This window comes from Phyllostomus discolor, chromosome 3 (assembly GCF_004126475.2).
Source record: "Phyllostomus discolor isolate MPI-MPIP mPhyDis1 chromosome 3, mPhyDis1.pri.v3, whole genome shotgun sequence".
Classification (NCBI taxonomy): Eukaryota; Metazoa; Chordata; class Mammalia; order Chiroptera; family Phyllostomidae; genus Phyllostomus; species Phyllostomus discolor.
The window spans coordinates 97,098,546-97,125,330 of NC_040905.2; the positions used below are offsets into that span (position 1 = coordinate 97,098,546).

The 26,785-nt window shown below is 46.6% G+C and overlaps 1 protein-coding gene and 1 long non-coding RNA gene across 2 annotated transcripts in view; one reads left to right on the forward strand and one right to left on the reverse strand.

Moving 5' to 3' along the window:
- The first annotated feature begins 5,140 nt into the window (after positions 1-5,140).
- The window catches only part of GALNT17 (polypeptide N-acetylgalactosaminyltransferase 17), a 428,715-nt gene continuing 407,070 nt past the window's right edge, over positions 5,141-26,785 (forward strand). The window contains exon 1 of the mRNA XM_028526697.2: positions 5,141-6,861. Coding sequence (XP_028382498.1) covers positions 6,624-6,861 — 238 coding nt within the window. The 5' untranslated portion in view covers positions 5,141-6,623. The remainder of the gene's footprint in view (positions 6,862-26,785) is intronic.
- On the reverse strand, positions 15,613-21,178 carry LOC118499549. Its single transcript, XR_004902044.1, has 2 exons — positions 20,634-21,178; positions 15,613-20,221 (listed from the first exon to the last, which is right to left on the reverse strand). It is a non-coding gene; the product is annotated as an uncharacterized LOC118499549 (long non-coding RNA).

Below are 26,785 nucleotides of genomic sequence, written 5' to 3' on the forward strand. Positions count from 1 at the left end.
CCAAGGAATACAGGCAGCCTCTAGAAACCAGAAAAAGTGTGGAGATGGGCTCCTCCTTAGAGGTTCCAGAAAGGAATGCAGCTCTGTCAACACCTTGATCGTAGCCCAGTGAGACTCATGTTGGGCTTCTGATCTATAGCACTGTAAGATAAGGTTATGTTGTTTTAAACCTCTAAGTTTGTGATAATTTTTTTGTGGTAGCAAGAAAAATTAATTCAGGGACCTTTGTCCTTGATTGAAAAGACAGGGTGAAGAAGGAGTGTGGAGACATGGAAAAATGGTGACTGGGAAACGAGGGGTCATGAACACGAGGTGACGAGGCCAGCCAGGTGAAGGTGAGCAACTCCAGAGCACCTTAGCCTTAGAAGTGTTTGGGGAGGGCACAGGGCTGCCTGCAGCAAGTGCTGTGGAGGACGTTAAAGAAAACAGTAGCCCAGGAGCCTGGGGAACTTGGGGACAATTGATTTATATGTCCTTGGCCATGAAGTAAGTTAAAGTTGGTCAAGACAAAATCCCATTAACTTCTATCTATCCCAGAAATTATACCTACACCCTGAGAACTCAGGAGACTTGTTCTTTTCCAAATACTTGCAGAGTATTTTGGGCCGTTTCATGTGAATGATCAAAAATTATGCTTTTCTGGGAATTTTCTCCAAAATGAATTGTTATATTCAGCAAAACAACTTATGAAGAAGTACTTTCAAAGGCCACCTCTCAAAGCTTCATGAAATCACCTAGCAGAGCTAGTCGTGAGCCCAAGCCATCCCCCATTATAGAGAGGTCATTGTTCCTTATTGATCAGCAAACACATAATGAGAAAGGCATTATGGGATATCTGACTACACATTTCCTATGGCTCTGGTGCATGGGTTATTCGGTATCAAATTGTGGACTAGGGAAGCAGTGTCTGAAACACCCAAATGCAAAGTTCTAGTCTTTGAAAAAGAGGATGGGGATCAGTGGTTTAACAAATGCCTCCAGCTTTGATCCCTAACACCTAGATCTTCTCCTCTTAACTGGAGCAGGACTGGCCAGGCAGGACTGGAGCTGGCATGGGGCTGAGTGGGGTCAGGGAGTGTGGCCAAGGCACTGCAGGTAGAGGGCCCTCATCACCATCACTCTTGTGGATGGTTTGAGGCCCCAGTCCCCAGCTCTCTGTCCAAGTTGCCTTGTCTACTCAGGCAGAATCCTCCTGAGCAGCGTCAGCGTCACACTGCATCCATGAGACCCGGGCAGGTAGTGCCCAGTCTGTTGGCCTCTCCTCCACACACTCACCCCAAAGCCCAAGCAAGCACCATCTTTCTATAAGGGCTTTTATTCATAGTAGCAATGGGCAATGAACAGATGGTGAAAAGTTACCTTCCATGCTCCTCCTTCCCACCTTTCTCCTTTTTTTACTTAGCATCAATGATGGACAATCTTTTGGTTGTGATGAGTGTCTATTAAATTAAGAAAAGTTGCATGCATAAATAAAGTAGAAGCTTCTGCATGTGGTAGTGAGGGTTCATCAGCATTTCAGAATATTCCTAGGCCCAGGCAATCCCCAGCTGTTGAGTTGGGAGCCATGTGGGGGTCTCTGAGTGAGAATGAGAAGGGTCCAAGGACAGTTTGGTGGCAAGCATTCCCCAGAGCAGCTAGTTGGACTGGATCCCTAAAGCACTATGGCTACAAACTGACCCAATCCACTGGTCCTTCATGGTTAGGCCACCTTGTTTCTCCTAACAACAATGGAAGAATCTGGTGTTATGATTTGTTTGCTATTTGCCTCACCTGCTACGCAATGAGCTCCAAAAGGGCAGGGAACATGTATCCTCCATGACCTGCACACAGTGACACACAACAAATGCTCAGTGAAATTTCAATAAATAAGTAAGTCAATAAATAGGTGCTTTGTAGTTTTTGTAGATAAATTTATGGGTAATTTGTAGGCACAAAGCTGCATATGTTTGGTGCTCCCTTACAGAGCTCCAGGGAAGACTGGATGCTAAGCTGGGCCTTAAAAGGGTCTTGGAGTTTTAGAAGGAATCTAAAAGCAGAAAGAAAACATTTTAGTGCAAAGCAACCAACCCCATGGCTGCCCTAACTTGGCAGTAAGTTCCTAGTGCATTTTCATGATGGATCCACCTTGGAAAAGATGTGAAACATGCCTACTCATTATAGGTATAGTTTTAGAAATTATATACCTGTGTGACTGTCATTTCATATATTAGATATCAGTGAATTTTGAGGTCTTTCTTATTTTGCATAACTAAATAGAAGTTCAAATATTTTCTTCCTCTACCCCAGTGTGTGGCCTTGCACAGCCACTTTGGCAACCACAACTGCAGCACACAGCGCATACACTAGCATACTCCGCACCGCTTGGCCTTTCCCCACCTACTTATCCCCCTCTTAGCTTTCCCCATTGCACTGGGGATTCTTGAAGGAGTACACTCATATTTTTTAAAACAAACCCCCAAAACTCCAGTATCTATTCCAAGGCTCAGGGGTTTATGAGAGTGAAGGCCCTACCTTTGTGCTTCTGGCAGAGCAAGTGGGCTGGCAAACCGCTATAGGGACACACTCCCTGGCTTTCCCTGGTGAGCCTACAAGTGTCTGTAACTCTTGTGATCGACTAGGCTGAGATGCGAGAGATTTTTAACAGGCAAGCCAAGGTGAGAGTCAAGTCAGCTCTACCTGTCATAAAAACCATGGTGCGAGTGAAAAATGTATTTGGAATGGAAATTCTTGGTGACCTATGGATAGAAATACATCAGTCTCCTTCCTTTCAATTTGCTACACAAGCACACCAATAAACCTCTTTTAAAAATGTTTAACTGAATTTTATAATCAGAAAAGACTTTTTGGGGCCATGAAGATTAAATTTCTTGTTTTAAAGTCAAGCTCCCTGGTAACAGAGGTGGAAGAAGACCCAGGTCTCCTGGTGAGCAGGCCACACAGTCACCAAGGGCTGGTCTTGTTGGTTTTACTAGCTGGGTTGAGGCTAATGGTGTGCAGACCGATGGCAGTCATTGCTGGAGGGAGGTTGCTCATCCTTCTGGGAGCCTCTGGGTACAGGGCAATTGTTGACTCTGTACACGGATCATTTAATCTCTGTGTTTGTCATTGAAGTGGCTAGGTGTGCTCCTTCAGGGCTTGAGAATTTACTCGGTGGGCTGAAACTGTTCAATTCAGTTTCTTCATATCAGTTCACTCTTCATTTATCATTTATACAAACCTGTTGGCCTTAGCCTAGAGTTTTCTTTCTTCTATCAAGGCATACAAGCTACCGGAGAGCTCCACCAACCTTTTGTGCCTCGTCACCACTGATTTCATAGCAGCTGACACACAATAAATATTTAGCTCATAATGTTCTCACATACCTAATGTATATCAGGCAGCTTCTTAAATTTTTGGTGTACTGACCACAGTGGGAATCTGATGAAAGTTATGGATCTTTTCCTTAGACAAATGACCATATGATGTACACACAAATCTTTTTGTATCTAGCTGAGGGCTGTTTGTGAACTTCTGAAGTCTACTCTGGGCACCTCTGTGGAGAGGAACTGGTTAGGGACAAGGAACAGCATTTTTGAGAAGATTTTAAGATGCAGCTCAAGTGAGACACTGCCTCTTGGTAATGCCCCCAAGTTTTCAGGTGATGCAGTTTTCCCTAGGTACACTGTTGCCTGAGTGCATGGGCTCAAGAAAGAAGATGGTCAGATTGATTTGGAGACAGGGGTTGCCAGGTTGGTACAGTGGGAGACCATGTATATGAGTGTGTGTGAATTGTGGCCGCTACTAGGAATGTGTTTGAAACAAATGCTTACCCAGAACTCAAGAGTTACTAGGGAAGGTAGATAAAGAACTCGAGTGGAATAAAAGAGCCTGGATACCTAAGAGGGGAGAGAGTGGTGGCTGCTGGGGGAGAAAGGTTGGAATGGAGAAAAGAAGAGGTAAAAAGCTAAAGAGCAGTGGTCACAGGGTGGGGTTTTAGTGCAGGACTGCAGGCGTGGAGCACTTCTTTGTGATGACAGGCTTTAGGGTATGACCACAAGTTTGGTCGGAGGAGTGAAGAAGCTGTCCAGGATGAAAGAAGAAGGTGAGAAGACTCTAAGATTCATGATAAGATAATCAGTTAATTTAGGTAAGGGACCTCTTTGACTTTAGAGGGAGAAAAGAAAGCTCTCTGAAGTTGAGTCTTGCCTGGAAACTTCATTGCTCTCAGGCCACTTTCTCTACTTTACTTCCTGCCTCCCACTCCCAAATTGGCACATGCCTGGGAGTCATACCTACCTGTGTAGAGCCACTTACTACTGGGGGCTGTGTAGCCCTTGGCATCAACCTCCCCAGTTTCAGTCCTGTGGCCCAGTGAATGTCCAAAAATGGTCTTTGTAGCTTCCATCCGTAGTGAGGTTATAACAACACCTAACTCACTGGATGTTCAGTGAGATGCTGTGGGCAACATGCATGGCCCAGTGCCTGCCGTATCATAACTGCTCAGTAACTCAGGTTTCTTTCTACTCAACACATTTTGTGTCCAACACCTGTAGTTGAAAACTGTTCCTTCTGCTTCTGATGTGGCTTTTTCATTTAACTGGTTTGTATTTATTTTCTTGTACATTATTCACAGTAAAAACCATGAAAATGATATCGAACCTAGGTCTAGGGTTCCAAGGCATGAAATATAATGCTTGTTATATGTTTCCATGCACTTTTCTATGTTAAAAAAATCAATATTTAGAGCAATAAATAAGCAACAAAACAAAACAAAAATAAAAACTTTAATGAGGTCAAAACGACGTGGAGGAAACCATCAGGTTTCTTGCCTGATCTTTATTCGTTGGCAGTCGTATTTCATGTTTAGGCCCAAGGAATTAAATGGATCAACCAGGGGCTTTGAATTCCATTATTTTAGAACTCCTGGTTTTAGGAAAAGAGATCGTGGAAATCCAGGACCCCAGGTGCGCTTCTTATAATGAAATGTGTATAGAGGTGTGGGTGGACACAGAAACTGTGATTCTGATGGTTAGAATTTTTACACGGAGGGAACCCACCCAGCCCACTAACGTCTGGCCTGGCTCCCAAAGTAACAGAATCCAAGTCTCCAGGCCAGATTTTCCCTCTAGCCATTCCTGGCCACGCAAAACGGAGCTGCGAGCACACAGAAAGGGATGTCTTCATCGTCACCCGGGATGGAACGGACCTGCCCGTTCGGGAGGTGCTGAGAACCGCAGGGTCCCTCCAACGCCCACAGCAGCCAACATGACTTGACTGCCCCCATCCCACTCGGTGCCTACTCTCCAGGAGCCCCCACCCTTTCCGTGTGCGCGCGCAGGAGCCAGCGAGCCGGGGAGCTGTGCGCTCGGCAGCCTGCGGGCGGCGGCCGATAGGCTCGCGGGGAGTGGGTGGCCAGGGGCGGCGGCGGCGGCAGCGGAGGAGCTAGCGCTGCAGCTTGTCCCCTCGGGCCGCGCCCCGCCGCCACCTGCGCGTCTCCCCTTCACCTCCCCCGGCGCCCGGACTCTCCAGTGCCGTGGCGTGTGGGCTCTCGGTGCCGCAGCAGCGGTATCTCTGCGTCCGACAATTAGGAGACTCGGCGTTTGGTTCCTAGGGGCGCGGGACGAGCGGCGCTGCCCGTTCCGGCGAGCGCAGGGTGCGCCGCGCGAGTCCCTCCCGCCGTGCTCCCCGCGACGTTTTCGGAGGGGGTAGAGAACTGCTGTGACTTTTAAGGTCGGACTCCTCCTTCCGGCCAGCCTCCTGACGCGCCAGCCCGTAGAGAGGCCAGTGTGACCGGCAGGCCCCGAAGGCTCACGGCGTGGTGTTAGGACTTGGAACGTGTCCCGGAGCCCGCAGCTCAGTGTGCGCTGGTTAGTTTGGAGCGGGGTCGTGTGTCCCCGGGCGAGAGGGGCGGAAAGGACGTCGCGCTGTGCCCCGTCACCCACCCCCTAGTGTTGTCCCCACTTTGAGAGTAATTGAGACTTGAGTGTGACTGCGGAGCCGCGAGGATGCGGGTGCCGGGCGCGGGCTTTCCTTCCCTCTGCCCGGACTGATGGGGCGGGTTGGTGAGCGGAACAAAGGAGCCCGCCCTGGGGAGTGGGTCCTAGGCTGAAGACCACGGGTCGCGCGTCGAGACGGCTGCCTGCGGACTAGGGTGGTTCACTCTCCCGCGTGCGGGCGACAAACCCCGAGTAGGGCACCTGCGCGCCGCGCTCACCCAGGCGCCGGGGCAGCCCCGCCTGCTGGCCCGCTGGCCCCAGAGGTCCGCTGCTCCCGCAGCCCCACTCCTGGCGGCCTGAGGTCCAGCGGCGAACCACTTGCTGGTGCGGAAGAGAGGCCCCGGTACCCCGGACCCTTCACGGAGAAGCCAAGGCACCTGGAAGGGGCTGCGCGCCGTGGAGTAAGCAGGCATCTTTGGGGACACTTCTACAGACCCAGGGCTTCCATGCGAGCGATTTTGCTCTCCCCCTGAGCGCCTTGTTATCTCAACCGTCTCGGCTGCCAGAGCATCGCGCCGTAGGGCCGGGAGCGACTGGAATTCTCGCCGGTCCTCCGGAGTGTGAGGCTCGCACGGCCCCGGCTGCCCCGCGCCTCGCCGGAGCCGGAAAGGGCGCGGGTCCGGGGAGAGGGCCGGCCGGGCGTGTTTGATGGCTTCACTGAGAAGAGTCAAAGTGCTGTTGGTGTTGAACTTGATAGCGGTGGCCGGCTTCGTGCTCTTTCTGGCCAAGTGCCGGCCCATCGCGGTGCGCAGCGGAGACGCCTTCCACGAGATTCGGCCGCGCGCGGAGGCGACCAACCTCAGCGCGCACAGCGCCAGCCCCATCCAAGATGCGGTCCTGAAGCGCTTGTCGCTGCTGGAGGACATCGTCTACCGGCAACTGAATGGTAAGGACGCCTGCCGGTGCCCACGGGGCTCGGTAAACCCCAGGGGCCTTGCGCGCGGCTCAGGAGAACCGGGACCTCCTGGCTCCTTCGTGTTCCCCATTGCCCTCTCTGTCCTGTCTTGGCCAGGAGGCAGGGGCTACTAGGAAGAATTTATCTGTAAGTTTGCTTTTATTGTGGAAACACGCCAGTGGAACTGGCTCGCGGTCCCTGTGTGCAGGAGCGTGCAGGAATGCTTACCGGGTGACTCCATCCCAAGTGCAGAAACCAGTCGTGCGGCCAAATGAGACTGGAGGCACAGACTGACTTAGAGGAAATAGCCGTTACAGCTTAGCGTTTGGTGGAGTCTGACGGGGAGGAACACTGACAGGGTTAAATGTTTGCAGAGTCAAGGCCTCAGGTCTGGAGCTAATGCACGTTGGCAGTAAGTTGGATGAGGCGGTCTGCACAGCTAATAATGAGGACGACTCCTCCATCCCGCAGCTGAGGTGGAGGCTGCTGTTAAAAACACACCTGGTTTCTCTGCCAGAGAGCTGCCTGAGGGCGTTGTTAAAGTTCTCAGTGGGCTGGGGAAGCAGGTTTTTACAGTGTTGTAAAGCAAGTCGTGCCACCCACTTACAGCAGGTCCTCCAATAACGTGGATTCCTTCAACCTCATTTCCTTAAAACATTGATGAGATGCTGTAGCAACTTAACTCTTGCTTATACATCATGTAGCCTGTGGTAAAATTTGTTTCGTCCGACCAGTTTTCTTAAAGTCACAGAAGCTACCCACGGTGTGAGGTGAGGACTTACTGTAATGACAGTTGTCAGAATCTGTCCCAGCTAAAATGTTCTCCTCGGTGTTTAGGAACAGAGGGAGACTTTGTGTGCTCTGGTCACATCTGGTCCAGGGACTGAAAGGTCACTGTACACTCGCTGTCCCCAAGGTCAGATTGAGAATCCCCGCCTGGAGTGCAGGCAGTTCTCCAGGGTGCACACAGCTGGTGTGTAAGTCAGATCAAGGCTGCTTCCTTCCTTCCTGGGTTTCCAACACATGTTCTCCTGGTGGTTCCAGAATCACAGATAAGCATGAAGATAACAATAGCTGGTGGGTTCCGTGCCCTGTGCCAGGCCCTGTGCAGAGATGTCATCAGCACATTATCTCCTGGAATGTTCACATCAGTCCAGGCAGGTTCCATTCCATCCCCGCATCAAACGTGAGAAAAGGAGGCTGAGAGAGGTGAAGTTGCCTGGTGTCCTGCAGCTAGTAAGCGGTCGAGTCTGGAACCAGAACCCATTCTCTGGTTGAGCTTATGTTCTTGACAACTTCTATCTACTGTCTCCTCCTAATTCTAAGGAGTATTCAGTTTGATGACAAGAAGATGCTACATTAAGATGATCCAACTCAGCCGTCTTCCCTGCAATTAGTGTGAGAGACCAGGCCTATGGTGGGGAGAAGGGTGACACCAGACTCTTCTCTTTCTGCTCTCCAATGATTCCTTCTGGGTCCTCCTGGGTGGGACATGGTCAGACCTCTGGGCATCCTCTGAAAGGACCTTTCAGTCTTCTCTGTGTCAGTCAGCAAATATCCAGGGGGTGCCCTGAACTTGTAACAGCAGTGGGAAGCTACAGTCTCACCAACCCCTCTCAGACAGTGTGGCCTGGCTGTCGATGTAGCCTGATGTCAGTCTCATGAGGGACACTCTCCTGAGTGTCAAAAAATCGAGGCACAGAATGAAACAAAACCCACAGTCCATTTCTGGAGGAATTAGAAGCTTACGGGGCAGTCCTTATTATTCTACACAGATACCTGGGGGTGCCCACAGGTGTACCCACAGGAAACCAAAACAGAGTGCAAGGTAGCCTGAGCTCCTCCACTGCCATGCTGTACTCTGGGACACATGTCTTATTAGTACTGGTTTCAATTAAGAAACTAAATATAATATAGGCATGCACTCCTAAGTATCCCACATAAGAAAATGGAATTCCAGATGGTATTACCCAAATACCGCAGACATGCAGGGACTCATTTAGTCTTTACAGCAACCCTGGGAGATAGGTGCTGTTATTCTCCCCACCTGCCAGGAAGATGGTTAACAGTCAGCCACACAGCCAGGGAGTTGAAGAACTGGCACTTGAACTTGGACAGTCTGGTTCTGGAATTGTGGCTCTTAACTGCTGTATTAACAAGTCTGGACCCATGTGCCTCAAAGTCACATGGAGGGCCTGTTAAGACAAAGATTTCTGGGCCCCGCCAACAGAGTCTCTGATTTGGTAGATCTGGGGTGAGGACTCAAGACTTTGTACCTTGGACAAGCTTGTGGACTGGCCCATGTTCCACTGCTGTCTACTCTACTGCCTACACCATGCAAAGGGGAAAACCCATTTGCCTGCCATCACAAGCTAGTTGGGGTGGGGATTTCTGAGAAGCCAAAAGCTTGCTACTGATGGACTGGGGGCTCTGGCTTCTGTCATGCAAATGATTCCCTGGGGTTAGTTCAGGCTACCCACACTTGGGACTGGTGGGATCAGGGGCTGTGGGGAGAGAAGACTGAGTTTTCTTGATTTGGAGCTTCTGAGGAGGACTTGGAAGAAAGCTAGGTTGAGAGCTTTTCCTGGGCAAGCCAGAAATTCAGCTGCAGCTAGGTAGGTGTCTTCCTGGCTGCAGAGTGTAATTTGTAGTGACATGACACCTGGAGGAAGAAAGCAGGGAGAGTTGTGAAATGGAGAGGACCCACTGCTCTCCACCCCTACCCCCACCACCCCCAGCACGCCCTCCTTTGCCTCTGCTTGTTTCCAGTACTGGAGTCCCACCCATTGGTGTGCTAGGCCTGCAGGGGCCACCTGCTGCAGTGGGAGGGTGGCGATGCGAGGAGAATCTCCCAGTGCCTCTGCAATGGGACCTGGATTGCCATGTCCATTTGCCTTGCAGCTTGTTCCATCCCTTACTACTGAAGGAGGAGAGGGACACCTTGACCTCTGCATTCTTTGTTCCTCAGGATTTGAGGGACCTACGAGAAGCAGGCACTGGGCCTACAGCAGGAACAAGGCCACCTGGGTCCAGCCCTTGGTACAAAGTGGGAGCTCGAGTTTTAAAGGTTTCTCATCTTTCTTACACCTTTCCTGTGAACTCTTATGAATCCCCAGCAGCAGGGACTCCTGGAGGGTTCCACCTCCCTGGCTGTGAGCATAGCCACCCTCGTGCTGTTTTCCTTGAAAGCCCTGAGAGGGACCTCTGGGCTAGGGGGCCTCTCGGTGACCCAGACTTCCTCAGAACTGGCCTCTCGGATAAGCCTTTCAGTGCCAAGGTCCTGAATCCTGCCTTTTGAAAAAAGTTGCAAGTTGTAGTTGTTATTGTTTTTGTTTTTCTTAATACAGGCTGAGAATGACATTTTAAAGTGACAGTGAAGATGCCCGTATGGAGGAGAGAGCACATAGAAATGAATTAGTGTTTTCTCTCCAGATTCCCTCTTGTATCAGCTCCTCCAGTTTTTCTGTGAAGCCCCACTGCTGGCCCTGACCTTGGCAGTGGTGTCCTTTAACCCAGTGCCCTGCCTCTGGTCTCTCACCCTTCTCTTCCACTGAGCATGCTGGCTCCAGCTATCTGAGTGGAAAGCACCACCTCCTAAGGGCCCCAAACCTTCCAGGGTCTCTCTGTCTCCTGAGGAATCAGGGTCAGACTTGGAGGCAGACAGGGCCTGCCACAGTCTGTTCCGGGCCACCTCTCCCGAGTTCCCACCCTGGCCCAGTGTCCTCTGCCTCCTCGAGCCAGACTGATCGACTTGCTAAAATACCTCTCACTTGCCTTCAGATTGTAGTTTCCACATTTTAGCCCCAGTGTTTGAGAAGTACTAGCTCCGCTGGTTTGCTCTCCTGGCCCCTTTCCACATTCATCCTTTAAAGCCCAGCTGAAAGTCCTAGGTTGGGTGTGGGGAAGTTGTGCTAGGCTGCATGACCTGAGTTCTGTTACTTGAGGCTTTGTTGTCGGAGACTTTTTGTACCATACTTGGGACTTTCTAATGCCGCTTCTATCCTGACATGGTCAGGCCTGGCCCACGTAAACGCCTGTGGGGTCCTCCATGCCTTCTCTCTTTACCTTTCTGTGGTAGCCTTGGAGTCCTCCTCTTGGTGGCATGCAAAATAATCTTTGGTCACTGAGTGACTGCATGCAGCAGTGCACTACCCTCCCTAGCTCTGTCTTAATGTTTCTGTGCATTGGAGCGTTGTGTTAAGCCATTGAGATTTTGGAGTTTATCTGTTACAGCAGCTGGTGTTAATTATCCTGACTGGTTCAGTTAGGTACGGTTAGAACACTTGTTTTCTGAAGTGACAGTCCAGACTATCCCCTGTAGGTTCCTGTCCTTGATTAGTGTGATCAGCATCTGCCACAGCACCTTGCCCATAATGTGGGCATCTAAGGTTTATTGGTTGATTGATTGGATGGGAGCTAGTTTTAGGAGGTAATTGATAGCCACAGGGGAAATAACCTCAACACTGTAAAGGCTGAGTTGGGTTGGGTGAATATGGTAAGGGGAAGGAGCTGGAAAGTCTTAGCTGGGGAGACTGAGTGCGAGGAAGCTCTCTTACCTGCACTCTTTTACCTGCACCATCTTGCTTGCATTATCTTGCCTGTACCATCTTGAGGCTGCTCTCGTCCTTCATCTGCTTGACTGAAGGGCATCCGATCCTTCTGAGGAGCTCGGAAGTGAAGCAGTCAGCCAGATTAGGGACCAGCACATTTTAGTATGTTTTCTTTGAATATGTAATTTTATAACATGAATATGTTATATGTTTCTTTTTCTGTAGAATAAAACTAATTTGTATTTATTGTAAAGAATTTGGAAAATCTGAATAAAGTCACACAAATGAAAATAATAATGTGTTAAAATATTTTTGAAAATGGTGACATGGTGGTTTGGCACCAGCATTAGGAAAATGGACCTCGGGACAGGCAGGTTTCTTGTCAGAATTCCCATGCAACTCCATCCATGACTTTTGGCTTTCTATCACCTTCTGAGGAATTTATTTATTTCTGTCATTTTAGAGTTGGGAAAGGTGAGAAATTGATATGAAGTGACTTAGCCTAGATGACACAGCCAGTGAAGGGCAGAGCCAAGATTCCTGAACTCCACAGTACTTTTTCCCCAGTCCAGCACCCTCTGGAGAGGTTCAGGGAGAGACAGTGGAGGGATGTGCTGTTCCACTCGCCCCATGCAAGCCCTGAGCTCTGGCTGTCAATCCTGTCCCTCGTCAGAGCCCCCGTGCAATGAATTGGAAAGGCACATGTCACTGTTTCATTCACCATGCCCAGGGCAGCTCTGTCGTAAGTGGAAGTGCAATCGATTCAGGTTAGGTTACAAATTTAGATTTCAGGAGGATATTGAATAGAAGCAGGGTTGCTTGAAGAAATTGAAAGTCTTTGTGGGAATGGAGAGAAGTAAAAATTACCTATCCTATGCCTGCCCCCAAGCTACATAGGCAGATGAGGCTGGAATCTGAACTGCAGAAAACCAAAACATCCCTAAATAACCCAAGTGAAGCCCACCCAGCCTGACACATAAGCCAAACCCACCAGACAGGAAAAGTGAGTTGCTGCAGAGGGTCAGAGGTAGAGGTTTGCTATATAGGCCTCCAGGGTGGGATCAGAAAGAGAGGCATGATGTTTGAAGGCATCTCTTCATGGATGCCAGACTGGCCCACAGCTGTTTCCTCTTTCCTGCTGGGATATAGATGTGCTCCTATGGGCTGCAGGGCGAAGTGGTGCCAGCATTTCCTGCAGGAAGGAGGCAAGGGGGAGGAACAAAGGGCCAATGTTGGTATGAAAATCCATCATTGCAATGGGCATAAGAGGAAACCAGGGCATTGTGTCTCCTCCTCCTGCCTGCAGGCCCTCAGCAGGTCTCTGTGGAGCTCAGGTGTAGGGAAGGCTCAGTCATGGAAGCCAGGGCCTGAGCACTGGAGGGAGGCTCACTTCATGTACCACTGACAGACTGATAGCACTTGGCGGCAGCAGTTCCTCCTGGAGAGATGGGGAAGGCAGTTCCTGGAGAGTTCTCTGATGCAGGAACATCTGTACTGGCCAAAGTGTGTGCTGCATGTACCCTCTGAGCCCAGCCCATTGGTACCCAAGAGAGGCCACCAGTGCCCTTTTCCAGGAGGCAATCCAAACCCCCCCGCCGCTCCCCGGGCCTTTGGTTTTGCTGAATCAGGAGAGTCCTTTGTGGACAGGAAGAAGTCTCAGTAAGAAGTCTCAGTTCTTAGAGCAAACAATGACAAGGGGAAGAAGGAATGTGGGCACAGTGAGGCCCATATCAAGTGGAGAAAGGACCTAGGATTAGACAGCCTTTAAGAATATAATGTTAGAAGAAAGGTTGTTAGGGGTCAGGCAGACTGGGTTTGGTTTTTGTTGTATCATTTATTAGCTGTGTGACCTTAGGTAGCTCACTTCACCTCTCAACTGTGCAGCAGGGTTGTTCTAACTCAGGGTGAATTGGGGTTCAAAATGTCCTGCAGGAGCCACAGGGCCCAATGCATGGCAGCTGGGAGAATGCCAACTGCTTAAAGGTAGGAACCTCGCATGCCTGCTCCCTGTCATATCCCTGATGTTGAGTACTGTACTGGCTCATAGGAGGTGCTGAGCAAATCTTTCTGGAATGAGTGACTGGGCAGCCAGCCTGCGGGGTGGCGGCAGAGGGGGGGTCACTGCTGTCTGACGTGGACATCTCAGGAGGAGTGAGAGGAGGTCCTTCTTCTTTGCCTTGCTTGGACTCTGAATTAACTTGAGATCCTTCTCTTCACGTAAGTTCGAGGCCAACTCTATTTTCTTTTCCTTTCTAACCCCCTCCCTTCCTCCCTTACCCCTGCTTACTTATAACGGTGAGGCCTTTCGGTCATCACTTTTGAGGCCTAAGAGGAAATGGTAGCCTGTACATGTCAAGTCTCATTACAGAGCATATTGATCCTTTACATCTGTTAGTGAGCACTTCCTCACTGCTGGGCATAGGCCCAGATTACAGAGAGGTGCACATATTACGCCCAGCTAGACATTTGTGCCCTGGTTGGAAAGATGGGTGTGTAGCATACACTAGGTCCCAGAAGAATATTAGAGTGAGTATGGAAACGGTGAGGCTTGAACTCATACACAGTAGGTGCTTAACCAATGAGTGTTGTACTTGAACAGGAGTACACAGTGGTTTTGACACATGGACCAGAGGGGACAGGTGGTGAAACCACCTGGAGACCTGATGTTGGGATTCAGCTTATGCATGGACAGGCGGGACAGTGGGTTAGAACCCAGGAGTGGGTATAAAGTGCTGGAGTCACTGGCCCAACTGAGCCTCTGGTTCAGGACTCAACCAGCCTTCCGACCTTCAGTGATCCCAGGTGCACCTCACTTCAGAGCCCCCTCCTTGGCTACATCTCAAGCTAAGAGTTAGCACCTGCAATTGCTCCCTTTGGAAAATTTGAATCAGCCTTCAGGAGCTCTGACCTGAGTGCTTTCCTCTAGCCTGCCACCACCCCAACTTCATGAGGGCACCCCACCCCCCAGCCGTGCCCTTTGTCTAGCTCCCAGTGGCTCCATCCTTTCATTTTCAGTCAGGAGTTCCCTTGTTAGCTCCTCCAGGGTCCTCACCTCTGTGTCCTCTGCTCTGTCCCCACAGTGACTCCCTAGTCAGCTCATTCCAGAAGAAGGTCCCCTCGTGGCAGGGGTTGGTGCCCTGACGATGCGTGCTCTGCAGGCTTAGCTGGGCTTGTTTGTCTTGCACCTGGTGATAGGCCTCTCTTTCTGTTCTCTTGGCCTTCCCAAGCCAAAGAGGAAATAGGTGGGCTGGAGGGAGTCTGTGGGAGGCCCTGGTGAGGAGAGCAGAGGAATTGTCTGCTCCAAACCAAGATTTGTCCCAGCTCTGGCTACTGCAACCACCACATGGGCCTGCCTTCTGAGGGTAGTCCAGGACCAGGCTCCTGGATCCTCTTGCCCTTTCTGGATTCAGCTGCAATGCTGGGCATGTTGCAGGGCAGGAGCTGACTCCTGAGCAGTTGCTGAGGGGCCAGAAGATGAAACTAAGAAGTTCAGGGGAGCCAACTCCCCATGGGGTAGCCTTTGACCATGGGAAACAGGAGCCACAAAAAAGGGGGGTAAAATGTCCCCCTACCCCAGCAGGAGAGCCAGCCTTCCTTCCTTCCTTCCTTCCTTCCTTCCTTCCTTCCTTCCTTCCTTCCTCCCTCCCTTCCTCCCCTCCCTCCCTTTCTTCCTCCTTTTCTGATGCCTGGAATACTTAAACAAAATACAGGATTCACTTGGTTGAAAGACCTTCTTCTGCCTTCATTATTGCTCCTCACAGGTCTTTAGACTGTTCTAACATGTGGATGACAATCGGCTTACCCACTGATAGAGAAGTTTTCGCTTTTAATAATGTTCCTGTCATTGCAGATCCTCAGCCTTGCCATGCATGAGTAATAAACCGCTGCCGTAATTACAGGCAGCCGCATCCAGACACCAGCATCCGAGTGTGTTGACAGTTAATAGGGAGACGGGTTCCACAAGGGCCTCCCTCTACCCCAGACTCAGCTACAATGGCTAATTGTGTGATTAGTGTTCACTGAGGGGTGTATTATGGCTACCCGTGGCTTGTTAGGTGCTGTCCCTCCCTGGTAGAAATAGTACTGAACTAATAATGGTCAGGAGACCAGGGTTCCAGGTCTACTCTTTTTCTAGGGACCAAAGCTTACGCATCTAAAAATGAGAGCTACGAAACTTTATGGTCCTTTAGCTATCAGATTATGAATAATGCCCATCTACCCATCTTATTAGAATCTCATATATTCTCCAAGGATGGGATTCAGAAGCCCTTTATTTCCTGAAACATTCCTTGGCCACTGTGTCAGAATTGATTATTCCTTCTTCTGGACTTTAGACTCTGCTTTGCATGGGTTTTCTTTTAGCCCTTGTTTATGTCTGTCTTGCATTATAATGAATTGTTAACATGGTCGGATTCAATACTTTGCAAGACAGTAGATTTTATTCATTTAAAAAAATCCCTCTCTAGGTCATTGAGGAATTAACTCATCAGTGAGAACTTGTTCTTACTTAACAAGCCCAGAAGTAGTGGTAGGATAGGTTCAGAATCATGAGGTCATCATCACGACATAATGTCATTTCTTGTGATCTGTTCTTCATGGTTGTAAGATGGCTGCTGTAGTTCCAGTCATTGCATCTTTATACAGGGTAGAAAGTACTATACCACTAGCCACATCTCCTCCTATTGTTTAATCAGGAAAGAAAGTCTCCAGAAGTGTCTCTGACCAGCCTTCAAGAAAATAGTTGCTTTCTAGAGAAAGTAAATACGGTGGAGGCCACAGAGGAAAGAAAGCGTATTTGCATTCGGAATCCACATTTTCTCTATATCCCCAGTATATTTTTAATGAATTATAAAGTGAAGCAGGACTCTGCTACTAGAAACTGAATTAACTAGAATACTCAATTCCTTGGGCATTCTGGTTAACTTGGATTTGACTTGAAGACATCTCATAGGTTGAAACAACCATAAATATAACCATATTTTGTCAATGCTAGATGCACATTGTTATAGCTTTGAAGTTGAGATTCATTTTATGATCAATGGCATCTCACATTTTACTTGTTAGCACTTTTTTCCTTATGGGTACATAAAAATGGTACAACCTACAGTTGAAGGCATTTTAGATTCGATGACATACATGATATTTGTACATACATGTGAATGCTGTGGTTTATCACACACAGTGTTTGTATTCACCATCTAATTAATACATAGCAAGTGTGTCATGTTAGTTAATTCTACATCAAACCTTCTTATACTATTATGCCCATTTTGCACAAGAGGGAGCTGAAATGCAGAGACATAAATAAATTGTCCAGAGACACTGTTGTATAATTACAGTTACTATTGCCTGACGATAAGCTTTTAAAAAAATCCTAATGTAAAGGCCTGGCATTAAGCTTTTGATTGCTAAGTCATCTGTTTCATAGACATCCATCTTGAATGAACATACTGGCAGCCACACAACTAGGTAGATAGCCAGGCAGCCCCCCGGGTGACCTCGACAGCTGACCTGAGTGACCCTGCGTTTTCTTTCCTGCACCATTAACTCCCAATCTTATATTTTAAGTTTGCCAATAAAGAGCGAACCTAGGAAAGCCTGGGCATCCCATCCTTGACTCCAATAAAGACAGAGTCCCAGAACCACTCTGCCTCTCTGTCTGCAACCTTGTTGTATGGCCTGGGATGTGCAGTGTACCCTCCAGAAATTATGAGTCATAACCTTGTTTTCTCAAAGTTCCCTGCTAGTTGTTGCTGAGGTGCTTCTTGCAATCATAATAAGAACCCCAAGGGCTGGTCCAGCCTTAACATAGCTCCAATCAGAGAAATGTCTGTGTGGACTACCACAAGCAGTAGGGACGCAGGTGAGAGCTCCCTGGCAATTTAGCTGATAGCATTGCTATCTGTAGACTGATACTGACCCAGAACAGACACCCTCCAGCTGCCTCTCTGGGTCTTCCTTTGTGAAGCTGGCACTCGCTGACTCCTGGGTGAGGAACTCAGTCCTGATCAGCATGGGCGGCTGGTACAGGGATTGGAGAGGGGCGTGCATGGGGACGCAGTGACAGGATGGTGGCAGGGAACCTCACTTCCCTCAGGTTTAGCAGTTACTAGTGTGTAAAGTTGTAAAGCTGCTAATTTTAGGGCTGTAATTTATGCTGTGTGAGCTTTAAATCTAGCCCATAATTAAAATAAAATATGAGAAAAGTAAAATTGATATTAAGTTAATTAAAAGGCTTTGCTTATATTTGCAAGGAAATTAGCACAATAGGAATGCTGACACGTGCACATTGTTAATTTCTTCCTCAACTGGGCAACTCTCAGCAGGCCTCAGGCTGGCTTTGTCCCTGGCTTCTGTCTGTGCCCTCCCTCGAATCAGATATGCATTATATTGGTATCTTGGTAGCTTTAATTGTGCAGTGTAATCTTGTGATAGTCGTTTTTTTTAATGGACACCAAGGCTTGCATAACAACCATGCCATCCAGCTGAGGGTCCAGGCCCTAGAGGTGTGTATAGGCAGCTTCAGAGCTTGTGTGTCAACATATAGCTAATGCAGATGGCCAGTGTGGTTCCTTTGTGTCCAGAAGGGAAGCCCTTTGGCTTTAGTGCACCCGTCTCCTCATTCCTGTTCACCACCCTGATCTATGCCTCTGATCTGGGGTTGAACTTTAGTTTGAACTTTCTTAAATGTAGGGGACAAAGCTTTTTTACGGTATCATTGATATCAGATCAGGGTCTGAATTAGGGAGGTTGACATCAGGCAGCAAAGAACTACCCGTGTCTCTAGCTGGGATGGCAGAGGCAGTGCTGTGTTCACTGTGGACTTTTCTTTTCCTCTTTGGCACAGAGGTAATCTTTAGTGTCTCCTGTACTTAGGTGGGTCCATATGACATGAGAGACCTCTGGGTAGGATGAGTGGAAATGATGTTTGCCACTGTCAGGCCTGGCTCACTTAAATTTCTGTGGGGTTCTCCATGCCTTCTCTCTTTACCTTTCTATGGTAGCCTTGGAGTCCACCTCTGGGTGGCATGCAAAATGATTGTCATTCCCAGAATGACTGCATGGAGCAGAGCACTGCCCTCCCTAGCTCTGCCTTGATGTCTCTGTGCGTTGGACCGTCTTGCTAAACCACTGAGATTGTGGAGCTTATCTGTTACAGCAGCTGGTGTTAGTTATCCTAATTCAGTTAGGCAGGGTTAGAACACTTGTCTCCTTAAGCGACATTTCCAGTCTATCTACTGTAGGTTTCTGTCCTTGATTAATATGATCAGCAGATACTGATTGGGCTAAACAGCGACATGTGGTAAGGTCATTAAATTGAAAGCTCTTCGTTCTAGACCAGCTTCACTGTCTGCTCTGCTGTTGGCTTTGAGAAAATAGTCTTGCGTTGCAATATTCTATTGTTCTATTTACAGAATGATGGAATGATTATAATCATACCCTACTTATGCTTCGTGTTGGAGCTGAGGGTTAAGTATTGAAATACAGCTAAGTTGTTTGCAATTATAAACAACTAAATAATATATGCATTGTCTTTACTACAGCCTCTGCTGATAGGAACTGGCATTTTTTCAAGATGAGACAAACCGAAAAGGTTAGTTTAAGAATTAGCAATTTAAAGAACATCATGGTCTTCTCTGCCACTGAATTTTAAATCATGCAAACATTTATGTTTGTGCCAAAGTTGCACAGTTTCCTTTAGAGCAATTACTGAAATGCATTCACAAGATAAAAATGTAGTTTGGGGAAGAATATTTAAGAGCTTTTAATGATGTTAAAAACTTTGCTAATTTGCCAAGTTGTTCTAAAATCCACTTCAGTCCTGCTTCCTGCCTACCCATCTTCCAGCTGTTGAAACGATTCCAGGAGATTTGAAGAAAGGGGCTGAGAACAATATTAAAACACACAAATCTCATGAAATATCTTTTCAAGAGCTTCTTTTCCTCCTTCATTAGCTGAAGGTGAACAATCAGAAAGATATGAGAACCCTTGGCTAGTGTTTACTTGCACAAAGCAGTTTGGGCAGAAAACAAAAGCTAAACAGTAGTTACTAATGGGTGGTTTGAATTAAACTCTTGTCTTTCACTGCCCTCTGGTAGCCTTTACACATAGCTAGACACTTCAGGAGGAGTAGGCTGCTCTCATTTCTTCCTCCTCATCCTCCTCACTCAGATCTTGGCTTGCTCCCACTGCAGCCAGTGAAGGGCTTGTAGCCCGCCCCCCCCCCCCCCCCCAGCATCAGTAGTCGGTGGGTGCTCCCTCTTTAGGGATCTGAAAACCCCAGGCCCCTGGGGATCCAGACCTGTCCTTCCTCTTCTCCACAAGAAGGGATCTAGTGTTAATAGGGCACATTTTCATTAGAGTGTAAGTTCATGGGTACCTCTCAGGGACGGTTTGGTTGAAAGCTTAACTTTCAGTAGAGAAAGTTCCATAGCAGTAAATTCCGGACAAGAGCCAGAGACTGCAGCCCTGGTCCCCTAACTGGTGAGACCTCTGTAACCAGCTGATCTCCAAGGGCTTCCATGGAATGGACTGAGCACAGGCTTTCAAGTTAGACAGAGGGAATCTCAAACTTCCTTTGGCTACTTAACAAAGCCAAGCCAAAGCTTGGATTTTGGGCAACTCACATGACATCACTGAGGTCCCATTTACCCATCTGGAAGATGGCAGCTGCTCTTATAACTATGATAAAGACTGTGCAAGATGCTATTTGAAGAATACTTTGAAGAGTGCCAATAAATATAGGAGAATGCTGATAAGTGATTTTGTTAATACTATAGCAATGCTAGGCAGAATCATTACTGCTCCTTTTAAAAAAAATTTTTAAAGATTTTATTTATCTATTTTTAGAGAGGGAAGGGAGGGAGAAAGAGAGAGAGAAACATGAATGTGCAGTTGCTGGGGGCCGTGGCCCGCAAACCAGGCATGTGCCCTGACTGGGAACCGAACCCGCGACACTTTGGTTCACAGCCCGAGCTCAATCCACTGAGCTACACCAGCCAGGGACTAGTTATTTATTTTTATAGAGAGGGGAAGGGAGGGAGAAAGAGAGAGAGAGAGAAACATCAATGTGTGGTTGCCTCTCACATTGGGTCCCCACTGGGGACCTGGACCTCAACCCAGGCATGTGCCCTGACTGGGAATCGAACCTGCGACACTTTGGTTTGTAGCCCATGCTCAATCCACTGAGCTACACCAGCCAGGGCCTATTACTGCTCCTTGAAACAAGAAACTTTAGCCTCCCCAGGACTCAGTTTTCTCCTCTGTGAAATCTCGACAAGATCTGAAACGTGTTCAACTTCTGTAATTTTATGGATCAGATAGGTAGAGTCAATGATTCAGAGAGTGTTTTTTCCTGTGAACAATGATTGGCCAAGGCTGGTTAGATTTGCATATTTTGGCAGCAATAAAAAGCTCAATCTAAAGGAATGAGAAATGATTTTCCTAGGCGTGGTGGTTTAAAAACACATCTGCAAATTCTTTGACAGTATTCCCAGCAGAATGTAGAGTTTAATTCCCCTCCCATTGATTATTATGGGCTGGCCTTAGTGACTTTCTTCTAGTGCACAAAATTCAATAGAAATGATGTTGACTGACTTCCAAAGCTGGACGATAAAGGGCAATGGAGTCTCTGGGGATGTGCATCTTTGAAGCTTTGAGCCACCAAGTCAGAAGTCAGGCAACCCTGAGGCTACCATGCTGGGAGGGAGCAGGTGGGAAAAGAGAGAGAGAGAGAGAGAGGGTGAGAGAGAGAGAGAGAGAGAGAGAGCGAGCAAGCACCAGAGCTGGCTCTCTAGCTAAATATATAGATAGATGTGTCCAAGATGTCTCAGTCATTCCAGCTCCCAACTGTTTTTGTCTTCTCAGTGAAGGTTCCAGACATGTGAGTAATTGAGCTTAAATCCACTCCACCCACCCCACTACTGCCCCCGAGCCTCCTCAGCTGGTGCCAAGTGGAGCTGTCCCCACCCCTAAGCCCTGCCCAAAATTGCAGACTCAGGAGCAAAAGAAATGTAGCTGTGCCCTGGCTGGTGTGGCTCAGTGGATTGCACACCAGCCTGCAAACCAAAGGGTCACCAGTTCGATTCCCAGTCAGGGCACATGCCTGGGTTGTGGGCCAGGTCTCCAGTATGGAGGTGTTTAAGAGGCAACCACACAATGAATACTGTCAAAGAATTTGCAGATGTATTTTTAAACCACCACGCCTAGGAAAATCATTTCTCATTCCTTTAGATTGAGCTTTTTATTGCTGCCAAAATATGCAAATCTAACCAGTCTTGGCCAATCATTGTTCACAGGAAAAGACACTCTCTGAATCATTGACTCTACCTATCTGATATTTCCCTCCCTCTCTTTCTCCCTCCCTTCTCCTCTCTAAAAATAAATAAATAACATCTTAAAAAAAGAAATGTAGTTGTTCTTTTAAGCCACTAACTTTTGGGGTCATTTGTTATATAGCACTAAATAACTGGATCACTAGGCCAGTATGCTTGTGTTTAATGAGGTGCTTTTTTATTCTCTTAACCATAAGAAAGAGGGGATTCCTAATGATAATAATGATGATAACAGTGCTAGCAGTAATAAATATAACAAAAGCCAAGACTTATTGTGCACTTGTTTAAAGTACCCAGCACTGTGCTGAAGACCTTATAAGGGTGTAAAAGTGAGTATTGAATATTTTTTCTCAGTCTTGGGTTTATATGCCACTGATAGAGTGTGGATAACAGCTTAACTATTGCAGAGGGGGTTAGGTGGCCAAGCATAAGTCGCATTTTAGCTGAGTTTCTGACTTTGTCTGGACCCCTGTGCACTGCTGCTGTGTTTAGGTGGGAGAAGGAAGCATGGCTGGCCTGTGATGGCCCCCTCCCATGGGGGCATCACTTAGCTTAGCTAACACACAGTATTCTGTCCAGTCTTGTAACCCTTGAACCAAAGTTTTGGACAAGGCAGTGTTTCAGATCTCTTAGCAGAGACAAAGGCACATTTGACAGAGCCTGTTTCTACAGGAGACAAATGATTGCCTACTTTTTATGGAACCTGGAGAATTTGGTGCTTCTACAAAGAATATACTGCAAAGCTACAGAGCACCTTATTCTTCGGAAGTTTAAACAAATACTGCAGACTTTTATTCTAGTTAAGTAGGGTGTGAAGTAAGAGGCTTGTCTGAATTATGGCTTTATAACAGAGGGAACAAATCAACATCTCACTTTTCTCAGAGTGAGAATGTTTTTATTTGTGTTAAGTTGGGCACACGCACAGCCTACAGCTTTCATACTTACTGAAGACCACGGGATGCAACAGGCCAGTGGTTCTCATGTCTGTCTGAGTACCAGTTCCCAGATTTCATCCTGGAGGTTCACATTTTGCAGATACAGAGTGGGACTTGACTTGGAAATCCTTACTTTGCAAAAGCTCAGTGTGTGATTTTGGTGAGCAGCTGGGAGCAACTGGGATGACTGACACCTGTGCTTTGAAGTACTTCTTAGTTCTTTTCTCCTGGCAGAAGCTTTCAAGCCCTTATACCCCTGAACCACTTCTTGGGGGGCAGATACCACCTTTACTTTCAATGTCTTTTTTTAAAAAATATTTTATTTATTTATCTTTAGAGAGAGGGGAAGAGAGGGAGAAAGAGAGGGAGAGGAACATCTCACACAACCCCCCATGGGAACTTGGCCCACAACCCAGGCATGTGCCCCGACTGGGAACTGAATCAGCAACCCTTTGGTTTGCAGGCCGGCACTCAATCCACTGAGCCGCACCAGCCAGGGCTCAATGTCTTCATCTGTAAAAATATTATTGATTTCATAGAGCTGTTGGGAAATTACACGAGTTTATTCATGTGGGACGTCTGATATATGCCTGGCTTCTTGTAAACCCACCCCTCTTCCCCTCCTTCCTCCCCTCCCAGTTTCTCCTCACCTCTCCCAGCCCCTCTCCTCCCTTTCCTGTCTTATGCTCCATTAACTTTATTACCGGTGTTTGCCTCTTTAATTTCAAGATTTAAAAATATACCTTCAAAACTTGATCATCCTCTGTTTCTTATTGCGGTAAGAACACGGAATGAGATCTACCTCCTTGACCAAGGGGTGTTACTGCAGTTCTTGTTGTGGCCAAGGCTGCTGGCATCCCTCCGGGGCTTATGGTGCCTCCTGTTCTGCCTACACTGCGCCTTCATTTCACGCCATCTGGGATGTCTTTTGTTTGGTAAGCTGGATCTGGGAGAATGTGTTTTGTTCTGTGCACTGTGAGTACAGTTTTTACCTTTTAATGTAAAACTGACTTCTCTTCAGGTGTTTCCCAAATCAGTTTATCATAGTACGAATCTGCTGGTTTCATAAGCCAGTACACTGAATGTTCTAACACTCAGTGGCTACCCATGGCCCACCCCTGGTAATTCCCGTCTCCTCCATACTGTTTCCCCTGCTGCCTTTTCTGAATGTGGCTCCGTCTTACAAGAATTGACTCTGACATTGTCAGAGAAGCATTTCTCTGGAATGCTTCTGGAATTCTCTGGAATTTCTCTGGCATTTCATTGTCTTGGAAGCATTTCTGCTTCCAAGATCTGCTCTTTTTCAGTCTGTGCTGCATGATACCCTTGATTTTAAGAAGGCAGCTTTATGATGCAGTATGCAGAAATCTTCTCTATTTTATAAATTATTCCAAATTTGATGTGGTTGTCTTGCCCACACCTAGTTGCACCTTCCTTTTCCTAGCTTTTTTTTTTTTTGTGGAGTTGTTCTAAAGCATTCAACTTGGCTTTTACTGCAACAGTAATCCTCTTTCTTTTCTCGCTCACAATGTCATCAATTTATGTAATTTAATAGAATTACGTAATTATAGTAACAAGCACAGCTGGCATGAAGAGGGAAAAAAAAAAGGACTGTTGGCAGGTATACAACCCAACTGCTGAGAGCAGAAGCAGGTAGATGAGACAGGAGGGGTGGCTGCCAGCCACGCTGCCAGCGTGCCCGGCGTCTGTCTTCACTCTGTTTGCCAGAGGTGATGGAGACTGCCAGCCAGTCTGCGCATCAGCTAAGAGAGTGTTCATTGTGTTAAATTAGCATGTTCAATGTGATAAATTGGGAAAACAGGGAAAGTAGAAATTAAAAAACAAAATGGTTATAATTTTACAGCATTAAAATAACAGTGTTTTGCTTTTTTCCCCTGTAAACATTTTTACATCTTTAACATCACAGTCATATATAAATGTCTGTATCCTATGTTTTCTCTTAATATAAATATTCCCTCATTTACTAAACTCCTTATAGACATTAAAATCAGTTGTATGTTATTTTTTTTGCAATGGTGTGACCATAAGTCAATTTCTCTCCACTATAGGTGAAGATGTAGATTGCTTTCAAATATTTATTCTTTTTAAATATTTTTAAAGGTTTTATTCATTTATTTTTAGAGAGGGGAAGGGAGGGAGAGAAACAATATATGGTTGCCTCTCATGCGCCCCCTACTGGGGACCTGGCCTGCAAGTCAGGCATGTGCCCTGACTGGGAATTGAACCCAGGACCCTTTGGTTTGCAGGCTGGCACTCAGTCCACTGAGACATACTAGGCAGGGCACAAATATTTATTCTAAATAATGCTGTGATGAATATCTTTATATGTAAAACTTTATATCCAGTATCAGATAGAAATAGCCTCATGCGTAATTATTAGGCCAGAAGTATGGGCTTTTTAAAGACTTTTGATGTTTTGTCAAACTGGTTTCCATTAGGTTTGTATCCATTTATTATTTTACCAGCAAGGTGTGAAAATCTTTCTGTTGCCTTATCCTCTTTCACAATGAATAGATATCATAATTTATAACATTTTGCTAATTTGATAAACAATCACATTTTCCTATTTTAGCTTGCATTTTCTTGATTGGTAGTAAGAATGAATATTTTTCCAAAAATTATTTATTTGCATTTGCATTTTTAGTTCTCATTTAAATTTAAAGTTCTGATTTAGCTATTAAAAACAGAGTTTTTTGTTGATTAACTCAATTGTTCATTTGCATGTACTTTTTTTATGTAGTGAAGAAATTATCTTTGTCTTCAATGTTTATTACAAATACACTTTCCAAACTCATTGCTTACATTTTAATGTTGGTAATTTTTTTGGATGGGGTATTTTCATAGAGAATTTAATCTTGTAAACTTTTCTATCACTCAGTGTTTAAAAAAATATTCACATATTTTTTTCTGGCTTTATTTTACAATTAAGTTGAATTTTTAGCATATAACTAAAAATATACATGGACATTAGAATTAGGAATTATACTTGGGAGCTGACCTTCTAACTCAACCTTTTCCATTTATTTTGGTTATATCAATTCCATTGCTTGAGTAATGCTGTGTTCCCCCTGATTCATGACCTGTCTTTATCACGCTTTCAGTTGTTATGTATGGAAAGAATGAGAATGCTTCTGAGGTGTCTGTTCTGCTCTAATGTTATATCTATACTTGAACCATTGCCATGTTGTATTAATTATATGATCATATTAATCCTCATCATTTCTTTTTCTTTCTTTTTTTTTCTTTTGAAAGATGCCATGTGTCCTTCTGGTAATCAGGTCCATATACTGGAATACTAAATTTTGTTTGTCTTTCAAAGACCAGTAACATTCCCGGAGGAAAGGTACACAGACGATAGACTTTCAGAGATCTTGTGAGTCTTTTTTTCCTTTATACATATGTGCTTTGGCTAACTATAAAATTTCTTTGTCAGACAATTTCCCCTGAAAGCTATGACATTAAATTCTGACATTTAGTATTGCAGTGCATATGTTGAGTCTGTGCATCCATCTATCCATCCATCCATCCATCCATCCAGGACTAGCTATGGAATTTGTGGGATCCAATAAAAAACAAAAATACTGGTCACCTTGTTCAACAATTAGTAATAATTTCAAGATGGTGACAGCAAAACATTAAACCAAGTGCAGGGCCCTTCTAAGCAACAGGCTCAGTGGGGCTGCATGATTCACCCATGAAGTTGGCACTGCATTCATTCATTTCATGGACACTTACTGAGCACCTACACTGTGTTGTGTGTTTTGAGGGAAAGAACCCTTAAGATACTCACAGTCCAATGGGGGACACCAGTGAGACACACGTGGCATTGTCAGTGCTGGTGAAGGTATGCCCTGGATTTTGTACATGCACAGAGGAGAGACTGCTCCATCAGACCAGCTGCTACAGGCCTCTGGAGGAGAGAACGCTTGTACTGATGTTTTAAAGCTTTTACTCTTGAGTGATGCAGGAAGGCTTTAGGGGGTTTTGAGCTCAAGCAGTCACATGCTCCAATTCAAATGTTTTGAAATGATCACCCTGCTGCATGCAAATGATGGTGTAGGGGACATGGGTGATA